The sequence below is a fragment of the Toxorhynchites rutilus genome, chromosome 3 (assembly GCF_029784135.1).
Source record: "Toxorhynchites rutilus septentrionalis strain SRP chromosome 3, ASM2978413v1, whole genome shotgun sequence".
NCBI lineage: Eukaryota > Metazoa > Arthropoda > Insecta > Diptera > Culicidae > Toxorhynchites > Toxorhynchites rutilus.
Genome location: NC_073746.1, coordinates 184291759 through 184313990, shown reverse-complemented (window position 1 = coordinate 184313990; position 22232 = coordinate 184291759). Strand labels below are relative to the sequence as shown.

General features: G+C 42.2%; 3 protein-coding genes across 3 annotated transcripts; 1 reads left to right on the top strand and 2 right to left on the bottom strand.

The window, feature by feature from the left end:
• Positions 1-965: 965 nt before the first annotated feature.
• On the bottom strand, positions 966-3521 carry LOC129777599 (uncharacterized). Its single transcript, XM_055783972.1, has 10 exons — positions 3191-3521; positions 3071-3132; positions 2940-3010; positions 2763-2875; positions 2223-2684; positions 1958-2163; positions 1665-1888; positions 1495-1605; positions 1191-1433; positions 966-1129 (listed from the first exon to the last, which is right to left on the bottom strand). The coding sequence occupies exons 1-10, from the start codon at positions 3332-3334 to the stop codon at positions 993-995; spliced, it is 1773 nt and encodes a 590-aa protein (XP_055639947.1). The 5' UTR covers positions 3335-3521; the 3' UTR covers positions 966-992.
• Positions 3522-5765: 2244 nt separating this feature from the next.
• Positions 5766-6500, bottom strand: LOC129773723 (uncharacterized). Its single transcript, XM_055777369.1, has one exon. The coding sequence runs from the start codon at positions 6498-6500 to the stop codon at positions 5766-5768; it is 735 nt and encodes a 244-aa protein (XP_055633344.1).
• Positions 6501-9875: 3375 nt separating this feature from the next.
• Positions 9876-15161, top strand: LOC129773722 (uncharacterized). Its single transcript, XM_055777368.1, has 4 exons — positions 9876-10880; positions 10954-13865; positions 13918-14006; positions 14215-15161. Exons 1-4 carry the CDS (start codon positions 9876-9878, stop codon positions 15159-15161), a joined length of 4953 nt encoding a protein of 1650 aa, XP_055633343.1.
• Positions 15162-22232: the final 7071 nt, after the last annotated feature.

Below are 22232 nucleotides of genomic sequence, written 5' to 3'. Positions count from 1 at the left end.
ATTATAAGCTATTACCATACAACCTGTTTCTCACATGTATGGCTCGCAATTGTTTTCGACGAGGAGGCAAACATGTTCTGGGAGGACAGAATATTTAAGCTGTGTGAAAGATGACGAAAGATTGTGAAACAGAACTATGGATATAAAATTAAATTAGAATGCTTTGATTGAAAATTATGTTTTGTTATCCCAAAAATCGACATTAACTTTTCGGACAACCCAATATGAGCTATCCTGATTTATCTTTTATTTTCATTCTTCCTGATTTTTCAAAATTACAGTTGGCAACCCTGATCATAGGTATAACCGACCCATAGTTTTTTTTCTGTACAAGTCAATTTTTTCGGTGAATTATCGGTTGATAATAAAGACAAAAGAAGGATCTAACTATTCAACAGTATTAATACGCACAAACAATAGTCAATTGGTGTACTTAGTCTAAAGAAAACGAAGGTGTGCAGAATTTCGCGATGACAATGGTACGATGTCGACGTCTGGTGGTGACTTCCAATTAGGGGCCATAATTTGGGTCCCAAACTCGTTAATGTAATATCTACCAGATAAGAAGACACGGAACTGGTTTTAAAATGTTAGAATTTGAACGAAACAATTTTCGTATGAGATCTTTTCATCAACTGCAGAGAAACGCGTTTTCATTTGAATAGAATAATAATTTGATACGGAAAAGTTAATTTTCATTCATAATTTTAACTTTGAAAACATGTTTCTGAAAATCAGTTATTTGATGCTCCCCTAAACTAGAAAACGAATGTCAATGCCGTCAACGCGGATTAAGAGGCGCGCAGAGTTAGGCGTCGTGCATAAATTACGTCACACTAAAAATCCGTATTTGGACCCTTTGAAGTTCTGAATCGATTCAAACTAGTCGTATGTACAGTAGCACTCACAATTTTTGTTTGACTCACTCTTATTGAATTGTCATCCAGAAGAAAAGAAAATCGAAATTCATCAAACAAATTTATTAACAATCATTATCTACAAATTTGGATAAATTGTGATTTGAGTCCTACAAAAAGTCCATGACCAGGTAAAACTGCCCATTTGATGCAATTTATCTCTTTATAATTTAGTGAATCTTTGGGAAGACACAGTCTCAGTCCAACGCGCTCTGTGTATCACAAAATATGTTTATTGTATAGCTACATTAATTTGCAGTAAAAAAAACTTACCATTTGGGGTGGATGCGTCGTTTTCACGGACATTTGAAGAATGGAGATCAGTACGGAAGTGTACGCCTATCTTCCACTTAACGTTCCTATCTATTATGTATGCAAATATAAGTCGCTTTTTGCAGCGTAAGCCGATCACGATAAATCTACTCGAGGGTGAGAATGAAAGTGATACGAAATTCGCAGCAAATTTGTAAACAAACATTCGTTCACCGAAATTTGCGGAACTTAGACTGCGTACCTCTGTACGGAAATTGAAATAGTTTAGTATTTTTTTCTATTTAACACCATTGAATATATCTACCCATTTCCCTAACTGCCATATAACGCACCGAAGCTATATAACGTTCGCACTGCGAAATTGAAACGTTTGAATCATTGTTAATTGAGCAAATCGATATAACATTTCTCCAATCTGAAAAAAATAAATCTCTACAACATTCTTCATCTGCTAATCATCTTAATTATAATCACCCTGCTTGAAATCTAGTAAATCATTATTGTCGGGGAAACTGACTAGGTCCCAGGCTTGAAGGATGTATTGATTCTTCTCGGAAGTTTTCCTTGCAATGAAATAACCATCTAAATGATAATCCGTTACGGGCCGTGTCTCAAGTGATGAATAAAATCCGAAATCCGAATATATTTTAATAATCTTTCGCAGGATACTTCGCACCAAGGATAGATCAAATATATATCTGGAAAAGAAGCTCACATTAATGTATTAAATCACCTTAATTTCAAAAAGTATTCTAAACAGTTATTACTTCATGTATCCATTATATCGCTCGACAAAATTGAAACAAATGCGTTTGAAATAAATCATAGGCTCGTGGCAATATTTGTCAATAATTTCCTCGCTAATGTAGGTTGTCGTTTCCGGAACAAAGCTGACTGGTGTACGTTCAACGTACTCAATTACCTCATCTATCCGTCGATTTAGGATATTCAATGTAGTGTTCAAGTAAGATTTCTGAAAAAAATACATATCAATTAGTGAAATTCCGCTTAAAACTTATGTTTGATACTAACTGCACAACTTGCTTTTGATTTAACCGAAGAAAAGCATCTGAATTCATCTTTTCTTGCCGCAATTGTCTTCAAGAGATGACTCCAAAAGTGGAAGTATTTTGCAAGTTCTACAGTAAAACTATTTTCTATAGTGAAACCAACTTCAAATGAATCAAGCATAAAGTTAACTGTCCTGAGAAATGAACCCATCAGATACTGAGGTTCGATATTGGCGAGATTTTTCCCGATTCCTGTGCAAGCGAACAATGACGTTTGCGATATACCGGTAATGAGCATCGAACTGGCAGTGATTTGTAGGAACCGACACTTGCAATCACTATACGTAGCCGTTGTGACGATTGCATTGTTTTGCCAATCCCAAAAAGTCACTTTATTTCCGCTAGTGATCACCAAGAAATAGTGATGAGGATGAAAACACAGCGAACCTATGGGTTCTTGTTCGTCCAGCCAATCAACCTCCTGCTGAAATATTTGTAGGGCACACGAGGGTAATTTTGTTGTCATTCAATTATACATTAGGCGGTTGCAAGAAATACTTACCCCATCAACATAAACGAAAACTTTTCCCCCTAGCGTACCAAATGCGATTATATTAGGGTTAGATGGATGGAAGGACAACGTCCACACGGATCTCTCATTTGTGCGATACTCAGCTGCAAATGCAAATGTAATTAAAATAAAAATCAATGCGTATTTAGATTATCTAAACAAATTTACCTGTTTTCTTCATTGAGCTTACTTCAAATATATTCACGCTTTTATTTGTCTGTACCGTAGCTGCATAAAGTCTGTATTGTATAGAATATGTTTAAAACCTTGCAAATCATGTGTTGTCCTCAAAATCTTACCCGCTATGGCTTTGTTCAATATTGAACACTGATTCTGTTTCATTCGGCAAATCGCCCAAGGACTGCAAAAATATGAGCATATAATTCAAAATATGTATTATTGCTATTAACAGATTGTACCTTGCAGAGATCATCATTCTCAAGACGCTCCAGTAAAGTGTATTCCGATAACTCTAATGCTATTTGTCTAAAACTTTTCAAATTGTTTCCACTCTCCCGATCACAGATTGCCCTTGCGATGTTCACATTTTTGTTGGAGATCATTTTTGTCGCTGCTGAGATTTAAATTATCGCTTAAGATTCGTCTTTTATTAACAAATCCATCAACATGTTGACGCTATATAAAATTCCTGAATAAATGTGGATACCAATTGCCCTCAGTACACTTCAGTTTGTAACAACGAATCAAGCGCGATTTAATGTTTATATTTTTAATCGACTGTCACATAAACCGCCGTAGCAAAACAAACCAATGTATCATTTGAAGTAGGTAAGACTTGAATTATTTCAAAGACGGGGGAGTTCATCAGGATATAGAAACATGGAACGAAATGTACTATCAGTAATTTTCAATTGGTATTTTTATTCTTTTTGCTTATTTGATTTAGGCTCATTAGCATCTTCAACAGTAACGAAGCAGGATTGAATGTTACACATGTTATATTTTTGATACATTATACAGTGATTTGCCATACATTTGATCCAGAAGGCATTTTTGTAAACATCCTTAGTGCAAGTTTTTAAAACACGATAATTTTTAGAAGTGTTTTCAACCATTTGACTACGGCCATTCCATGCCAAACCGATATAGTGGTTTCTTAGGGTGCTCATACACTGTTTTATCGAAGCCAAATATTTGACTCTTTTTGACAGATAAAATTTGGTCAACGTGTACTGATCAAATATATTCTACACAAAACACGACAAGCAAATATTCAATTATTGGATGCCTAAAATATTTTTTCAGTTTGTTCTTCGAACATGTCGGTACATGGTTAGGTTACCTTGGATATTTCAGTTGATTTTTTTCCATGTTCGGTGTTTGATACTGTTTACTACTATTTAAAATTGAAGAGTGGCAAACAAAATAGTGTTTGTACAAATATCAAATCAAACCTTATCTGTCAAAAAAAAATCAAATATTTGACATCTGGGCAAACAGTGTACGGCCACCTTTTATAGCTGTTGTTACCGATTTCAATGCAATCCGACGAGTGATAACAACGATAATTCGCCTTTAGAATGAAATGCTTTTATTTGGGTTGTTGCTTAGAAGTTAGTTTCAAATTTTTGTCGTGCATCGTAATATGTCCAATGTGCAAATGCGAGCAGACAAAACGTCCAATGTAACATTTTTCGCTCCTAGTCTTCAACTTTAATCTTAAATCACGGAACAACAGTTACGATTGGTTTTTCAGAGTTATTCTTGGCTGCTAGTGGTGAAAGTAGCGATAAAGATCGGAAGCTTTTAAGACAATTCGCGGAATAATGATTGGGTCTTCAACTTCGTTTTTCTCGAGTTGACGAAAATGTTACATTGGACCTTTTCAAAAGTTATGCGAGAAATCATTTTTCAAAATTAATCGATGATTTGAAAATCATTTTCCCCTTTTTCCAAAAATCACGTTTTTCAAAAATTCATACCTTTTGATCTACTGAACCGATTCCGATAATCGACATATTAAATTGAAGTCAATAAGGTTGTCTACCAACCGCGAGTAATCGGTTACATATTACTAACATAGTTGTAAGCAAACATTGTCGAAATATTGAACTCCCGGCCCTGTTAGGCTGACGCCATATGAGCCTTAATAAAAATATATATTTTGGATAAAAAAAAAGGTTGTCTTCTTTGAAAAAATACTACACCTGCAAAAAATGAATTCCTATTCACATAGATCTAGTCTAGTCGCATGGGAATACCGGACGAAGACTAAAAACATGTTAAATTTGAAAAATCACAACTCAAAAACGAAAAAGAACATATCTCTGATATCTGGATGTGTTATGTAAAAAATCTCCTGCTTTCAAGAAAAAAAATATGAAAAAATATAGCACCCTTGGTCCTGAAACTATGTAAACTAGAAAAAACAGATACAATCAATAATTACGAAAACAAAATCCATTTTTTTCCAGTATGAAACTTAAAAAAAACTAAAACTAATTGACTTGATTTTAATATGTCGAACGTCTAAACAGCTTAGTGGTTCAAAAGTTATGAATTTTTGAAAGAAGTCATTTTTAGGAAAAATGGGAGCAATTGAAAGGGTCACTCTAACAAAAAAAATTTAAAAATAGGGGTCTAATGTTTTGCGATGAGGAACAAAACTAACAATTTTGATGTAAATCTGAGAACCATTATATCGGTTTGGCATCGAATGGCTCTCTAGAGCGCGAGAGTCAGTAGAGAATACTCAGGTTTAGGTTCTCAGGTATTAGAGCATCTTTTGTTTGTTTGTTAGTTTTGTTAGGCTAAGGTCACTCGATCCACCTCTGTATAGACCAACTCAAGACTATATAAATGGAGGTATTTTTGCGGATAAAAATATAAAACTAGACCGTTCAGGTTGGGTGTTAGAAGACTAATGAAAATTTTATTCAAATCAACAAACTACGTTGCTACATTATATATAACAGAAGTACATTTCGTTGGTTACAGTTTAGGCAATGTCTACTGCGATCACAACACTCCTCCTTAAGCAACGAATCCAATTAACCTTTTATTTTCTTCCAGCTTCCGGATTGCCAGGGCCTTTGTGAACCCATCAGCGGGCTGCTGCTTCGTGTTCACATATCCCAGCTCCACTACTCCTTGATCCAGGACATCTCGGACGAAATGATACCTGATGTCTAGATGCTTTGTTCGTGGATTGTACCCTTGGTTCTGAGCGATACAGATGGCTGATTTGTTGTCACATCGGATGGGAATCTGATGCATGCCGAAAATCTGCAACTGGACTGTGAGGGAAAGCGCGATATATTCCGCTTCGCACGAGGACAATGCGACTGTTGGTTGACGTTTGACGTTCCACGACACAGCTCCTCCCATGAACGTAAAGACGTATCCGGTGGTGGATTTTCTGGAGTCCGGTTCTCCTCCCCAATCGGCATCTGTGAAGCCAACCAAGCCTGTGCTATTCTGCTTCGAATACGTTAGACGTTGCGAACGCGTGCCTCGCAAGTACCTCATGATACGCTTGACAGCGTTCCAGTGGCTACGTCCGGGATTCGCGTTGAATTGGCTGATATGGTTTACTGCGAAACTGATGTCCGGCCGCGTTGCCTGCGCCAGATAGGTGAGACACCCCACTGCTTCCTGGTAAGGAATCTCTTTTATTTCGCGCATCTTCTCCTGTGTCGCCGGAGACATGGACTTGTCCAGTTTGACGCTCGCCTCTGCTGGTGTCGAAACTGGGTTACAATTCACCATGTTGAACCGTTGCAAAATACTGTCGATGTAGTGCTCCTGATCTACCCACAGTTTGCCGTTCTTTCTGTCACGCGTGATCCTCAGTCCCAGGCAGAAAGAAGCCAACCTTTGATTGGTTCAGTCCGAACGCGTGATCCAGCTGGTTGTTCCACAGACGGCTTGACTGTTTCAGACTGTTAGAGTGCCTTCCGTAACCGACAGAGTTGCTTCGAGGTGCCAGAAAATCCTTTCGGCGCTCCATGTAGATGACTTCGTCCGATAGCTTGCCTTGAAGGAATGCAGTGACCGCATTCATCTGCTCCACATCGAGGTCATGCTTCACCGCCAGCGCCAGCAGATAACGAATGGTGGAATACCGTACTACGGGGGAATACACCTCGTCGTAATCGATGCCTGGCCGCTGTGAGCACCCTTTAACAACCAGCAGTGCATTGTATCGTTCGATGTCACCAGTTGGTCCCCGCTTCGTCTTGAAGACCCATTTGTTTCGGATTGCCTTCCTATCGCTTGGAAGGCTGGTTAGCTCCCACGTTTCGTTCTCCTCCAGAGCGGCGATTTCCTCACGCATGGCCGCGATCCACTTCTCGCGATCCGGTCCATTCAGCGCCTCTTCGTAGGTTTGAGGGTCATCGATCGATGTCTTTGAGCACACTGGTGTGGGCTGGGGGGAAACAACTTCGCCAGAAAACGAACTATAGGTAACGTAATCGGAATACTTGCCTGGAATTCGGCGCTCCCGGTCGCTGCGCCTAAACCCTTGCTGCTCAACAGCTGGTCTACCAAGTCGCGACGGGAGCGCAGGTTCATTATCGGCGTCAAGAAACTCGGGATCACTTGAATCGCTGTCGGATGTTGCAGTTTCTTCAGCTTCATCATCGAAATCATCATCGTCGACATCCGGTTCCACACGGACGTTCGACTCGTCGATTGAATACAGCTCCGCGAACTGTATCTGCTGCTGACTCTCGCTTATCTCGACCAATTGTTGCGGTTCTCCCTCTTGAACAATGACGACGTCGCGGCTGATCCGGATGTCACGCTTGACCGGATCGTACAATCTATACCCCTTGGTACCGTCAGCATATTCCACGAAAACTGCTTTTTGGGATTTCACGTCGAGCTTCTTCCTTCTTTCCTTCGGAACGTGGACATGCGCAAGCGATCCGAAAACCCTCAAGTGTCTCAAATCGGGTTTCTTACCGGTCCAAGCTTCTTCTGGTGTTGTTTCGATGGCCCTCTTCGGGCTTCTATTACGAGGTACGCTGCTGTCGAAACCGCCTCGGCCCAAAATTCCTTCGGCAGGCGCGAATCACTCAGCATGCTTCTGGCCTTCTCGATGAGTGTCCGGTTCATTCTTTCCGCTACACCGTTTTGCTCAGGGGTGTACGGACAAGTTTTCTCGTGGCGCACTCCATCTTTCGCCATGCTGCTTCTGAAGGATGCATTTACGTATTCTGTCCCGTTATCCGTTCTCAGAACCTTGAGTTTCCTTCCGGTTTGGCGCTCACTCATGGCCTTATAACTTTCATAAGCTCCAAAAGCTTCTTTCTTCTGTTCCAGGAAATAGAGAAAAACCTTCTGGCTCGCATCGTCGATGAACGTCATCACGTAACGACTGCCACCGAGAGAAGGAACTTCGATGGGTCCAACCAGGTCCGAGTGGAATAAATCCAGTAGCCTTTCGGCTCGCGACTCACTGGAAGGAAATGGATTATGTCTGCAAGTACATATACCCAGCTTAGCGAAGAATCCGGCCCTGAACGAGTAGATATATCTCATCATCCAAACTACGTAACGCAATAGGAGAGAGATGACCACAATCATCGCGCAATCAACAACTGCCGCTAATTCGCATTAGCAGCAGTGAGATCGATCGGAGAGAGATAAAAATCCTCGGCTAATCTCAACGAGAAAAACATCGCAAAACCCAATCGATAGGTCCTGGAGAACTCGTATCGAACGATAGAGTTGAGTTGACTTAGCACCGCCAAACCAACCACACGGAACCCAGGACCCAGGCTCACCGAACAGTTTTAAGACTTTGTTAAATATTCTTTGTTGTAAATAGTTTGTTCAATGTTAAATGTTAAATGTAAAATAAATAGTTCGTGAATTATATGTAAAACTGTGAAACAATAAAATGTGTGTGAATTTGTAAAATCGCGGAAGAGTCCTGTTTTCAATTCCCATCTATGTGAGGGAGAAGTCACCGGAATATCGAAGGAAGGACCCACAACTCCCCCACATAAGCTGGTCCTTCGAACCGGATAAGGACGCATCAAGAGGATTCATACGCTTTCATCAAAAGAACACCGACGGCGCAACGAAGAATAAATATCATCAGCTTTGTATCAGGTGCTCTGGACTGGACATCCGTCGATGGAAAAGGTTTTCCAGGTGAGTTGGACCGACACCTATATGTCCAGCCGAGCTAGGCAAAAAGGTAGATTCTAATTCCGGCATTCGATTTCATCTGCATGGTCTACCATCTACCCGCGGAAAACAATGGCATGTGAGTTCATTGTATGAGGACAAAGGAATTGGCAGCCATTGTGACTTCAAACAATAGTACAACAAAGCGATATTGTGCATGCTGAATGGACCCATAGGAACAAAGGAACAATAGGAACCCTACAAGACAATACTCCTTTGGATACTGGAACCAGGAAAGGAGCTTTGGCACTCGGATAATTCCCGGCAAATTTATTGGCTCAATTCGATCTTGGTTATCAACGCGATTCCTTGGATGCTAGCAATCACAATTGCCAACAATTTCCGGAAGAAGAGGAGGCATCAAATTATATTTCTCTGGGTCTAAGAGCAGTATATGTCTGCCAAGCTAGGTTTAGAGAAATACACAATTTTGAGAATATTTTCCTCTTCGATTCACTTTTCCTGCTGATCACCTTCTGTTACTACTGAGACTCGATATTGCACATAAAGGAAGTATTGTGGTACAATACATCCTATTATATTTATTCTGGTTGTGCAATATATATGAAGAGCTAATTGGGGGTACACACATTTCGGATCGAATTTGTATGTTTATTGTACATTTGGAAGCAGTACTAGTTTCTCCAGGTGAGATACACTGGTATATGCCCAGTCGAGGCTGGCATTCTATTGTTACTACACCAAGTTTTTCTCCCCGTCCTATCCAAAATTCCGAGTTTTTGAATGCTGATGTGGTATCCGAGCAACATTAACTGCTATCGTTGGTGAGACTGGAATCGTAATTGTTACAACTGGACATCAGTGACTGTTTCGTCAGGTCAGTGAAAGAATAGTGTATGTCTAGCCGGGCTAGGCATCCTACATTGGTTACTGCATCCGATCCTTTCTGTTTCTCCATACTGGGTTTAAATACACATTGCCATGAGGAGTACATCATCATCCAAAAAACCGTCGTCGTTGAAGGTGTTGACAACGAAGTTGAAGGAGATGCAAGCTACTGTAAATGACATCGAGCATTTTGTTGATCGTTACAAGGAGGATACAACCATCGGTGAGGTGGAGGTTCGCCTAGAGAGATTGGAAAACCTTTTGGAAAAATATGGTGAGACGCTGATCGAAATCAAGGTGCACGACGATTTTGATCCCTCCGATGGGACCTACGATGAGGAGCGACAGGAATTCTGTGAACGGTTTTACCACGTCAAATCCTTTCTCAAGGATAAGATGAGAGGAATGACGGATCTACCAGTGAAAAACCAATCGGTCTGTTCAGAGGATAATCCTATTCCTCATACGCATGAGCACGTTCGTCTACCGCAAATCCGATTACAAACGTTCAATGGGGATATTGACGAATGGATCAGCTTCCGAGATTTGTTCATTTCTGTGATCCATTCGAAGCCGGATCTTCCAGAGGTAGAAAAACTTCATTATTTGAAGGGCTGTTTGATAGGGGAACCACGAAATCTAATCGATCCTCTACAAATTACGACGACAAACTACCACATCGCTTGGGAGATGCTGCTGAAGCGATACAATGACAGCAAACAGCTAAGAAGGCGCCAGGTTCAGTCACTCTTTTCGCTACCAACGATCAACAAGGAATCCATTGCGGAACTGCATGAGCTGCTGGAAGGTTTTGAAAGGACTATGCAGACGTTAGATCAAATTATCCAACAGGTTGAATATAAAGATCTCCTGCTAGTGAATATACTGACGTCACGGTTGGACCCTGTTACACGCAAAGGTTGGGAGGAATTCACGGCTAGTAAGGAACGAGATACCGTGGCTGATTTGACGGAGTTCATTCGAAGACGGATACACGTATTGGAGTCAATGCCTATGAAGACCGTTTCCAACTCACAACAGCCTGTAACCAAACCGAAAGCTGCTGGGGTGAAGGCCAGTTTCAGTACGGCGACAGTGGTTCGCTGTATAGCGTGTTCTTCCAATCATCTTTTACACCTATGTTCAACATTTCTCCAGATGAACGTGTCAGATCGAGAGGCACTTCTTCGAACTCACGCTTTGTGTCGAAACTGCTTCAGAACGGGCCATCAGGCGAAGGATTGTCAGTCAAGGTTCTCATGTCGCAAATGCAAGGGACGACACCATATTTACTCTGGTGTGCTTTAAGTTGGGGAAGGATGGCGGGACGAGCACAGCTAACAGTGGTAAAACCAGTAGCTCGAACAATCTAATTGGGGGCAAGGGCCCAACGAATTCCACTCATGTTGCAAACCTAGCATCCAACAGTATGATTTCCGGCACCGTACAGCAATATTCCTCACAAGTCCTGTTAGCTACAGCAGTCGTGCTGTTGGAAGATGACGATGGCAACCAATATCCAGCTCGAGCGTTACTCGATTCCGGGTCAGAGAGCAATTTTCTCTCCGTAAGATTAAGTCAATTCCTGAAGGTTAATCGAGATAAGGTGGACATCTCAGTATTAGGAATCGGACAAACATCAACCAGGGTAAATCAACGCATTTATGCTACCGTCAAGTCGAGAGTTTCGAATTTTTCCCGTGAGTTGAACTTCCTCGTACTGCCTCGAGTGACAGTCAACTTACCCACGGCCAAGGTGAATACAATTGGGTGGAAGATACCAGAAGGGGTAGAGTTGGCCGATCCTTCCTTCTGTATATCTAAGAGCGTGGATGTCGTTCTAGGGATCGAATCCTTCTTTGACTACTTCGAGACAGGTCGTAGAATCAGCTTAGGAGAGAATTTGCCATCGCTGAATGAGTCGGTCTTTGGATGGATTGTCTGTGGTGGACTGTCCGTAGTAAATCATCCCTTACGCATAAATTGCAATATGTCTACGGCTGAAAAATTGGAGGAGCTTGTGGCCCGATTTTGGTCCTGTGAGGAGGTTGGGACAAGCAAAGGGTTTTCACCGGAGGAGACACGGTGCGAGTTGTTTTATGCAAATACGGTACGGCGAGAGACAGATGGGCGGTTTACTGTTTCGCTACCGAGAAATGGAGACGTTTTGGCGCAGTTAGGCGAGTCGAGGGACATCGCTTTGCGACGGCTTCATGGGACCGAACGACGGTTAGCCAGGGATGACGGATTACGGGAACAGTATATCGCGTTTATGTCGGAGTATCAGCAGCTTGGACACATGCGGAAGGTAGTTGGTGAGGAAATTAATCCATGTCAGCGTTGTTACCTGCCACATCACCCAGTCATCAAGGAGGCAAGCACAACGACTAAGGTTAGGGTGGTGTTCGATGCCTCCTGCAAAACGAAATCCGGAAAATCATTAAATGATTGCCTCTTGGTGGGCCCAATAATACAGGATGACTTGAGGTCCATTATCCTACGATGTCGAATCAAGCAAATCATGCTGGTTGTGGACGTGGAAAAGATGTTCCGCCAAATCAATGTACACCAAGAAGATCGGTCACTACAATGCATCCTTTGGCGCGAATCACCGTCCGAAGAGGTATCAGTCTACGAACTAAACACGGTGACGTATGGAACCAAATCAGCTCCGTTTCTTGCCACGAGAACGCTGAAACAGCTAGCAATGGAGGAGGAACAACGATTTCCCATCGCAGCAAGAGCCGCTAGCGAGGACACGTATATGGATGACGTTCCTGTTAACACTGATGACGTTGAAGAAGCGTTGCGACTGAGATTCGAACTGGAAAAGATGATGGAAAGTGGAGGTTTTCGATTGAGAAAGTGGGCGTCAAATCACCCAGATGTTCTAAGAGATGTTCCTAAGAGTTACTTGGCAATTCCCGATTCAACGGGCATAGTTTTGGACGCTTATCCTTCTGTGAAGACATTGGGTCTAATATGGATACCTAAAAAGGATGTTTTCAAATTTCATTTCACTATACCTCCTGTGGAACATAGCGAGGTTCTTACGAAACGGCTTATTTTATCCCGAATTGCTACTCTTTTTGACCCAGAAGGGGATATTGGTCCAGTAATTACAACTGTCAAAATATGTATGCAATCCTTATGGACATTGATCGATCAAGGTGGAAATCGGTTGGACTGGGATCAGCCACTGCCTCCGACAGTGTGCGAAAACTGGAAAAAATATCAACAACAACTCCCTTTGCTGAACGACATTGAATTCGATCGATGTGTTGTCATACCAAATGCAGTGGATTTCCAAATTCACTGCTTTTCTGATGCGTCGCAGAAGGCATATGGTGCCTGCATTTATTTGCGTAGTCGAGATGAGGAAAACAACGTTCTAATACGTTTGTTGACTTCTAGGTCCAAGGTTGCCCCTCTCAGAGTGCAGACAATCCCCAGACTCGAGCTTTGCGGTGCACTTCTCGGTGTTGAGCTCTTCAAAAGGGTACAGCATGCACTCAAAATACAAGCAGACGCATTCTTTTGGACAGACTCTACCTGCGTCCTCCGATGGCTTCAATCACCTCCGGCAACATGGGTTACATTCATTGCAAATCGGGTTTCCAAGATACAGTTGGCTACAGAAGATTTTCACTGGCGACACGTTCCCGGGATCGACAACCCCGCTGACTTAATATCCAGGGGACTCATGACTAGCGAGATTCGCGACAACAGCTTATGGTGGAAAGGTCCAAGCTGGTTGGCTATGGACCAAGAAAATTGGCCATCCCTACCGAATCATATGCCAGACGATGAAGGGAGAGAGGAAATGCGTCGCTGTGTAGCAACAGCGATAGCTTGTCCGTATGCAGATTTCAACGAAACGTTTTTTGCAAGATTCAACTATTACACGCAGTTGATACGGAGCACTGCGATATACCGAAGGTTCATAAGGCTACTCCAGAAAAAGGGGTCAAAGGGCGCTGGTTTTCTAACTACATCTGAACTGCGAGAAGCAGAATCAACGCTTGTGCGGTGCGTTCAGCGAGAGACGTTCGCACAGGAGCTCAAGGCGCTCAGAAATGGAAAGTTAGTCCACGGAAAATCCCCTCTACGTTGGTTTAATCCGTTTATTGATAAGGATCAAGTTCTACGAGTCGGCGGAAGGCTCAAACACTCTGCGGAGTCAGAGCAAACGAAGCACCCAATGGTTCTTCCAGCTAAACATAGGTTTACACGGCTACTGCTTCGTCATTACCACGAGAAATTACTGCATGCGGGTCCTCAGTTGTTACTAGGAACCTGTCGTCTTCGTTTTTGGCCATTAGGTGGCAGAAGTGTAGTGAGACACATAATACACCAATGCCGAACGTGCTTCCGGGTTAAACCACGAGCCACTCAACAACTGATGGGTGAACTACCCTCGCAACGCGTACAGCAGCGCGGCCTTTCCAAAAATCGGGCGTCGATTACTTCGGACCCGTTTATATTCGACCAGGGCCACGACGAACAGCGGTCAAGGCATACGTAGCCTTGTTTGTGTGTCTTTGCACCAAAGCGGTGCACCTGGAGTTGGCATCAGATTTGTCTACGGAGCGTTTCCTGCAGGCGTTACGAAGGTTCATTGGTCGCAGAGGTCGGTGCACTGATATCTACTCCGACAACGGCACCAATTTTGTCGGAGCCCGAAATCAGCTGAAAGAGCTTTTAGTCAAGCTGAAAGACCGTAATCACCATGAAATTATACAAAAGGAGTGCTCTGCGGAGGGCATCAATTGGCACTTCAACCCCCCTAGTGCGCCCCACTTTGGCGGACTGTGGGAAGCAGCCGTTCGCAGTGCAAAATTTCATCTCCTGCGGGTGATTGGAAATCATCCTGTGTCCATCGAAGACATGCAGACACTATTAGTGCAAGCAGAAGCATGCCTCAACTCACGGCCGATGACAGTTTTATCAGACAATCCCAACGATCTGGAGCCATTGACTCCAGCACATTTTCTGATTGGAGCCTCCATACAGCAGCTTCCAGATCAGGACTTCCAAACGATTCCAGTGAATAGGCTCAAGCACTGGCAACTAGTTCAACGTCGTCTGCAAGATTTCTGGCGCAGATGGCATCGGGAATACCTCAGCCAACTTCAAGGGCGATCGAAACGGTGGCGTGCCTCCGTAAACATCGAGATCGGAAAACTTGTAGTCCTTTGTGACGAGAATCAACCTCCAACCCGTTGGAAGATGGCCCGAATCCAGGAGCTACATCCAGGCACCGACGGGGTGGTCCGGGTGGTCACCGTTAAGACGGCAACAGGGTTGCTGAAGCGTCCAGTGGAGAAGATCTGTATCCTGCCAGATCCAGATAACGAGAAGGAAGTCATAATCAAATAAATAAACCAGTCATTACCCTTCCCTTCCTATCCCAATCGAAGAGGAATTCTTTTATTCTTTTTTCAGAAATACGGCTATTTCTGGGTGGGCCAGGATGTCTGCAAGTACATATACCCAGCTTAGCGAAGAATCCGGCCCTGAACGAGTAGATATATCTCATCATCCAAACTACGTAACGCAATAGGAGAGAGATGACCACAATCATCGCGCAATCATCAACTGCCGCTAATTCGCATTAGCAGCAGTGAGATCGATCGGAGAGAGATAAAAATCCTCGGCTAATCTCAACGAGAAAAACATCGCAAAACCCAATCGATAGGTCTTGGAGAACTCGTATCGAACGATAGAGTTGAGTTGACTTAGCACCGCCAAACCAACCACACGGAACCCAGGACCCAGGCTCACCGAACAGTTTTAAGACTTTGTTAAATATTCTTTGTTGTAAATAGTTTGTTCAATGTTAAATGTTAAATGTTAAATGTAAAATAAATAGTTCGTGAATTATATGTAAAACTGTGAAACAATAAAAAGTGTGTGAATTTGTAAAATCACGGAAGAGTCCTGTTTTCAATTCCCATCTATGTGAGGGAGAAGTCACCGGAATATCGAAGGAAGGACCCACAACTCCCCCACAGATTACGTGCATGCTTACCCTCGATACAAGCGATGCACTCTGGGATGACATCATTTGCCAAGTCGATGCCGTCTGCCATCGTCGCAAGCTTTCGTAGACTTCAACAATTGAGGTGTCCCAGACGTCTGTGCCAAATTCCGTTACTCGGTGCCAGCAAAGCTTCCTCGTGCTTCTGGTTCAGCATATACAAGCCGCCTACCTGTGTACCAGATGCGATCACGTTGCCATTGCTCTCGCGAACTTCACACCTTTCGACATCGAAGACCACCGTCATTCCCTTCTGGCAAATCTTGCTAATCGAAAGGAGATTCGTGGCCAATTCCGGAATCTGCAGCACTTCCTTCACTTCGATGGGTCCTTCATTGAGCTCCAGCTTGACCAGACCCTTCGCGACAGACATCATGCTACCGTTGTTCGCCGTTCTCACTGGATGCGCCATTGGCTGTTGCTTCACAAATCCAGTTTCATTTCGAGACATGTGACACTTGGCCCCGGAATCAAAGTACCACTCCTTCTGGCTCACATCGCCCATCGCAAAAACGCTGCACAAAGCTTTGCCAGACGTTTTCGATGTATTTTGCTTCTGTGGACACTTCGCTGCAAAATGCCCACGCTTCTTGCAATTGTGGAACGTGTCGTCCTTCTTGGCCGCACCATTTTTGCTTCCACGCCGTCTTGAACTTGAATACAACGCTCCGTCTCCACCGGCGATTTTAGGTCCGTTCTGCAGCTTCACATCTTGCAAAATTTTTGCTTTCACCGCGTCCGACGTCAACGCAGTGCCGGATGCCTCGAGCCCCATAATCATGGGTTCGTAATGGTCCGGAAGCCCCATCAGCAACAACGCAGCCAGCCATGAGTCGTCGACCTTGAATCCGATTCCCGCAAGTTTGTGTGCCGTGGACATCAATTCATCGACGTACAACTCCACGCTGCCGCATTCGTCCAACCGAATCGACGTTTGCTTTCTCAGCAACCCGATTTTCCATGTCAGACCATTGTCCTGGAAAGCATTCCGCAGCTTCTCCCAGGCTTCCTTCGCGTCCTGGACCAGACTGTAGTTGGTCGTCTCCAGACTCAAACAGATCGTGGCCATCGCTCGCAAACTCGTTTCTGCGTCGACTTGCTGTCCTTCCGGCGGCAACACAGCGTTCCATGATCCCTCGCGGATGAGCATCATCTTCATAGCGAACGCCCACGTGGTGTAATTTTCTCGTCCATTGAGCCTCTCGATAAACGGTAACGAAACTCCGCTGATTCGTCTGCTCCCAGCAGCTTGTACTCCAGGAGCAGGAACTCCAGCACCGTTTCCATTGCCGTCTCCTCCGTGGCTCATCTTGGGTTGACTAATTACTTCTTTAAAAAAATCTTCTTTCTTCCGGCTATGACCTGTCCTGGGCCCATAACCTTTTGCGGATAAAAATATAAAACTAGACCGTTCAGGTTGGGTGTTAGAAGACTAATGAAAATTTTATTCAAATCAACAAACTACGTTGCTACGTTATATATAACAGAAGTACATTTCGTTGGTTACAGTTTAGGCAATGTCTACTGCGATCACAACAGGTATGCATAGGACATAAGAAGAAAAACAAACAAGAGAAGTTGAATGTTCTATTCAGCATGGTGGCGATTGTCCATGGAGAGTAAAAACTTTTGAAACATACTAATATGTCGTTCTCACGTTTCGTTTATATACGTACCAATCAAAGACGAGGTATATGATGCTTTCTAATCTAGTTGTATTCGAAATGCTAGCTGGGGTACATACAACGTCCCGTTACCTTAAAGTCAACGTAAACGAATCAAATGTCAAATCTCGCGTAACTTTTGAAAGGATCCTATGTAATAAATGTAAACAAATCGAGTTATTGGATGCACACTCTTAGTATTCAGTCATTAACTGTATTACACGTGCTCCCGTGGCCGAGTGGTTAGCGTCCCACATTATCATGCCGGGGGTTCGGGTTCGATTCCCTTTCTGGCCGGGTGATTTTTCGTCAAATAAATTTCATCCGACTTGCCCTGTGGTCACGCGTATTCTAGAGCTTGCCACTCCAGAGTACATTCAAGGCGTGTTTTCCGGCATAGAAATCTCAACTACGGTACTACTAATAAAAATGACGCAAGTAATACCTACGTTTTGAAGGCCAAAGTTCCACCGGGAACGTTGGTGCCATTCAACAAGAAGAACTGTATTACAAGAACAATCGTTCAAGTATGTATCATTTTCACCTTTTAATAACCGATACATAAATGTCCAGTGTACAGATTCGAATTTTAAGCATTCGAGTGTTACTTCGGACGCCATTTTTCTCCGACGCTCGAAATGTCCGAAGTAACAAAGCAATCAAAACAACACAAAATTGTACTTCGGTCATTTAAAATTGTTGTTTCTTCCGGATGTTCTTATCATTTTTAGCACAATTCAACGAATGTTAACAATAATACACTGTCACTTAACACGAAGTGCAGGTATTTGCCCAGCAAACATTAAATGGCATAACAAGCGTATATATAACATCATATGCCCTAAAATTTGGTTGGCATATAATGCGCCTAAGTGACATATGCATGCAAAAGTGGAGGCCATATACAAGTTAAAGAAGTTAGGCCTTTGGGAAGGTTTTTAAAAAATTATAAACGAACTACCTCACTTGAACATCGAATTATGACTGACTTTATTCCTTACTAATTAGCCTGAGCTGAGTTCCCTAACGCGGCGTACGGTTATGCTGATTCTCCAGTTTGGTTCCGGTGAGCTCGATCGTGGTGGACTTCGACCTGGCCAAAGCGCTGAGCCTTAGGATTGTGTATCGAACGATAGGTCGATGTTTCGATGGGTCGTTGGTATCGATGATGTTGACGGTGCAAATATTCAGGTCGATGCGCCGTCAATGATGATGCGCTGTTTGTTCATGTGTCGCCCGGAGAACTGATGCGTTAGCTCTATTGGAAGTGGGTCACCGCTGTTGTTCGGTGGTTAGTTGATCTGTTCGTGTAGTACATGGGGATGTGGGTGTTAACTACTCTCTCCCTAATGAAGATTCGTCTCGAATCTTAAGTTGTTTTCTTCGGAGGTACAATTCGATGAGGCTGCTAGAATTGAAACCGCTGTTGTTGATTGTTGCATAGATGAACTTCTGCGAGTATCGTTGAAGTTGTTTGTGCTGGGTTTTCTAGTGATTTGTCTTGTTGGGTTTGATCTGAGGAGAGGGAAGATGTCATGCTTTTTGTGTTAGCATAGGGTTTTACCTCTGTTGATACATTTCGTGGTGTGGTGTATACTCCAATATGTTTCTTCAGGCTCATGATTGCCAATCCTATGATCATGGCTGCGAGTGGAATCAGGAATCCAATCGTAGTATGTTGCAGTGTTATGTGGTCTCTTTGCAGTTTATGGATGTGGTCTCGGTTTTCAATTCTAAGCAGGTTTACTTGTTGCAGATCAGGTTGGTTGAAGATTACTGTTGGCTGAAAGTTCACTCCAATTGTTGAAATAGTTCTGATCTCGTGATGATTAATTGTCCTCTTGTCGTCGTATTTGCTTCCATTGATTGAAACAGAGCAGTTTGGATATTTGATCAGTAGAGTTCCCGTTATCTGTCTCGATTTGATGTTGCAATTTGAATCCAGAAGAACGGATTTATCAGCGTTTCTCACGATCAGCGTGTGGTCGTCGATAGGCTTAATGTCCATTCCGATGCGATGTTCCTCGTAGGGGCAAGATGCGTTGATTCCTCTTAATGCGTTGTCGATACAACCGTCGCCTGTTAAATTCGTGAGCTCCTGTCTTTGGCAAATTCTATAATTTTCAACAATTGTACATTCGTTATTTATTCCTAGTGTCAGTGTTTTACTCAGAACAGCTGAGTTGTAGGGTGTCGATATAATTCTGTTTTTTCTTGGTAATGTTTCAAATCTAATATATTGGAACTTTTCTGACATAAATATTGGGATCTTGATCACAAATATTATTTTTGTACTTTCATGATGTGTTTCTATACTAAGAAATTCATAAATTTGGTCAATATTGTTAATGTGAATATTTTGTTCTTCTAACTTTTCTAGTACAAACTCTGTTTCATTATTGTTTAATATTGCCCTAGATAAAATCCCTATTTTCGATAGTTGTACAATTTCAAAAATGTCTCTTAGTTGGTTGTTTAGTAGATCTAGATTGAAAAATAGATCGTGAACTATTCCTTTTAAATGATTTTCATATTCTGTGTTTACGTTATTGGCAATTCTCGATATTCTTCTTAAAACCTCAATTTGGTTTTCATTTACGTGGCTAATTAAATTGTTAATTTTAGCTTCGAATTCCTGATTGATTCTGATTTGTCGGTTGTTGTTGTCAATAAGTGTGTTGGTTTTGGTTTTTGAATTTTCTATCGTTTGTCGGATTAATTGTAAATCGTCGTCGTCTAAATTGCCGGTCAATGATTTGATAAACGTTCCTAATGGGTTTAAGAGTCCTCGTTTCTGTCGGTGTATGGGTTTCAACTGTTTGTAATTGTCGGAAATTTGTTTCATCCTAATGTCCAATGTTTTAAGGTATGGTTTCGTGAAATTTTGTCGTTCGAACTGGTGTAACGTATACTGGAGGTTGGTGAAACTACTTTCGAACTTTTCCAAATCCACGATGTGGAGATGGAAATGTTGAGATGTGATAATCTTCGCTTCTCTCTCGCTAAATGCTATTATTCCATCATGTCGTGAGAGGTCTGTTATCGTCACTTCTGCTGTAACATCAAGGGCTAATCTGGAATAGAGAAATATGTGAGTACTACTTTGGGTTTCGAGACGTCATTTTCTTTGACGTCTTATTTTTGTTTTATGTATCGTTCTTCCATTCTGATCTTGGAAGGTTTTTGTGTTATCTCTTGCGATTTGATATCGTTTATACTTATCCTTTGTTTTACTTTTGACCCCTTGGCGCGCGACGTATACAGTTTCGTCCACTTCCAGTGATGGGTCAGCTTCCTTGTTTTTGTTGTGGTGCTGTAAATCTTGTTTTTGTTTTTTAATGAGAGCTAATGTTGCTTCATTGTATATTTCATTCCTTTTCCTAACAATTTCTTCAATGTTACTCGGTCTCACCTCTCCCTCTTTTATTCCAAAGAATACTTCTTTGGGTCGCATCTTGGTTGAAGAGTGAATAGTGTCGTTATAAAGTGCTACAGTGACTCTAAACAACTCTTTCTTACTTAATCCCTCATGTTTCGATCTACAACAGCGAAACATTTCTGCAATTGTTGAGTGAAATCGTTCAACGATTCCATTCACTTCGCTTTTATTAGATGGTGTGAAATATGTTTCAATTCCTAGTTCTTCTAACATGCCTCTTACTTCAACAGACTTTAGTGCTGGTTCATTGTCACTGACCAAAAGTCTGGGTATCCCATATGTTGAGAAGAATTTTGTCAGTCCTGAACGGACGTCAGGAATCGATCTCGATTTAATTGGAAAAAGCATTCCGAACTTCGATAATTTGTCTACCACGGATATGAACGTGTTTGGTTGACATATGAATATATCAACATGAACTATGTCTAGCGGCTTTTTAGGTATTGGAGTTTGGGCTAGGTTCAATTTATAAGGATGTCGCTCATATTTAGCAGTTTTACACGTATTGCACAATGTGACGTGTGTTCTAACTTTCCTTTTCATGTTCGGGAAGTAGAATTTCTGGCTGATAGCCATCAGATTTTCTTCGATGCCTCTGTGAGCTCTTGTATGTGTTGTATTTATGACTTCATTCTGTTCTTCTTCAGTTTTTAAGTCAATTAAGAACTTTTGTGAAATAACTACTTTAAACGTTTTGACGCGAGAAAAATAGTTTTTATACACAATTTGAAGGGTGTTGATGAGATTTTCTGGGCAGTAAATGCAATTTACTCTTTTAGGATCCATGAATTCTTTGAATATTCTTAGTAATATTGGTACACCAAAATTCACTTTTGTAAACGTGTGTCTTAGGACTTTGGGAAAAACTTGTTCTCCGGTGGTCTCACTCTCAGTTCCATCTATTTTCAAAATGATCTGATTGGAAAAAGTGTTTACCGGTTTTTCGGTACATGCGATAAATTCCGAGTCATCGGTGTCTGCCGAATGTTGCGTAGCAGCGTCTGATGAAGAATCATTTTGTTCTTCATTCAGATTTAAATTTTGGGGAATTCTAGAGAGGCCATCGGCAACGACATTTTGTTTTCCGGCACGATATCTTATATCGTAGGAATAGTCCATTAAAGCAATCATCCATCTGGCAATTTTACTTGAAGGATCTTTCAAGTTCACGGCGCAAGTAAGCGGCTTGTGATCTGTGTATAAAATGAATTTATTTCCGAAAAGGTACGGTCGGAAATATTTGGTTGCCCAATAAATAGCTAGTAACTCCTTCTCAATAGTGGAGTACTTTTCTTCGGTTTGACTGA

What these genes read in the sequence shown, in the direction of transcription:
- LOC129777599 (XM_055783972.1), bottom strand. Translation starts at nt 3,334, where the DNA reads ATGATCTCCAACAAAAATGTGAACATCGCAAGGGCAATCTGTGATCGG. An exon ending in ATTGAACAAAGCCATAGCGG is followed by an intron (nt 3,011 to 3,070) that starts GTAAGATTTTGA and finishes TATACAATACAG; the next exon opens with ACTTTATGCAGCTACGGTAC. An exon ending in TTTACTAGATTTCAAGCAGG is followed by an intron (nt 1,606 to 1,664) that starts GTGATTATAATT and finishes TATTTTTTTCAG; the next exon opens with ATTGGAGAAATGTTATATCG.
- LOC129773723 (XM_055777369.1), bottom strand. Translation starts at nt 6,500, where the DNA reads ATGGTGAATTGTAACCCAGTTTCGACACCAGCAGAGGCGAGCGTCAAA.
- LOC129773722 (XM_055777368.1), top strand. Translation starts at nt 9,876, where the DNA reads ATGAGGAGTACATCATCATCCAAAAAACCGTCGTCGTTGAAGGTGTTG. An exon ending in GTTTCAGTACGGCGACAGTG is followed by an intron (nt 10,881 to 10,953) that starts GTTCGCTGTATA and finishes TGAACGTGTCAG; the next exon opens with ATCGAGAGGCACTTCTTCGA. An exon ending in GTTCTTCCAGCTAAACATAG is followed by an intron (nt 14,007 to 14,214) that starts GTTTACACGGCT and finishes CAACGCGTACAG; the next exon opens with CAGCGCGGCCTTTCCAAAAA.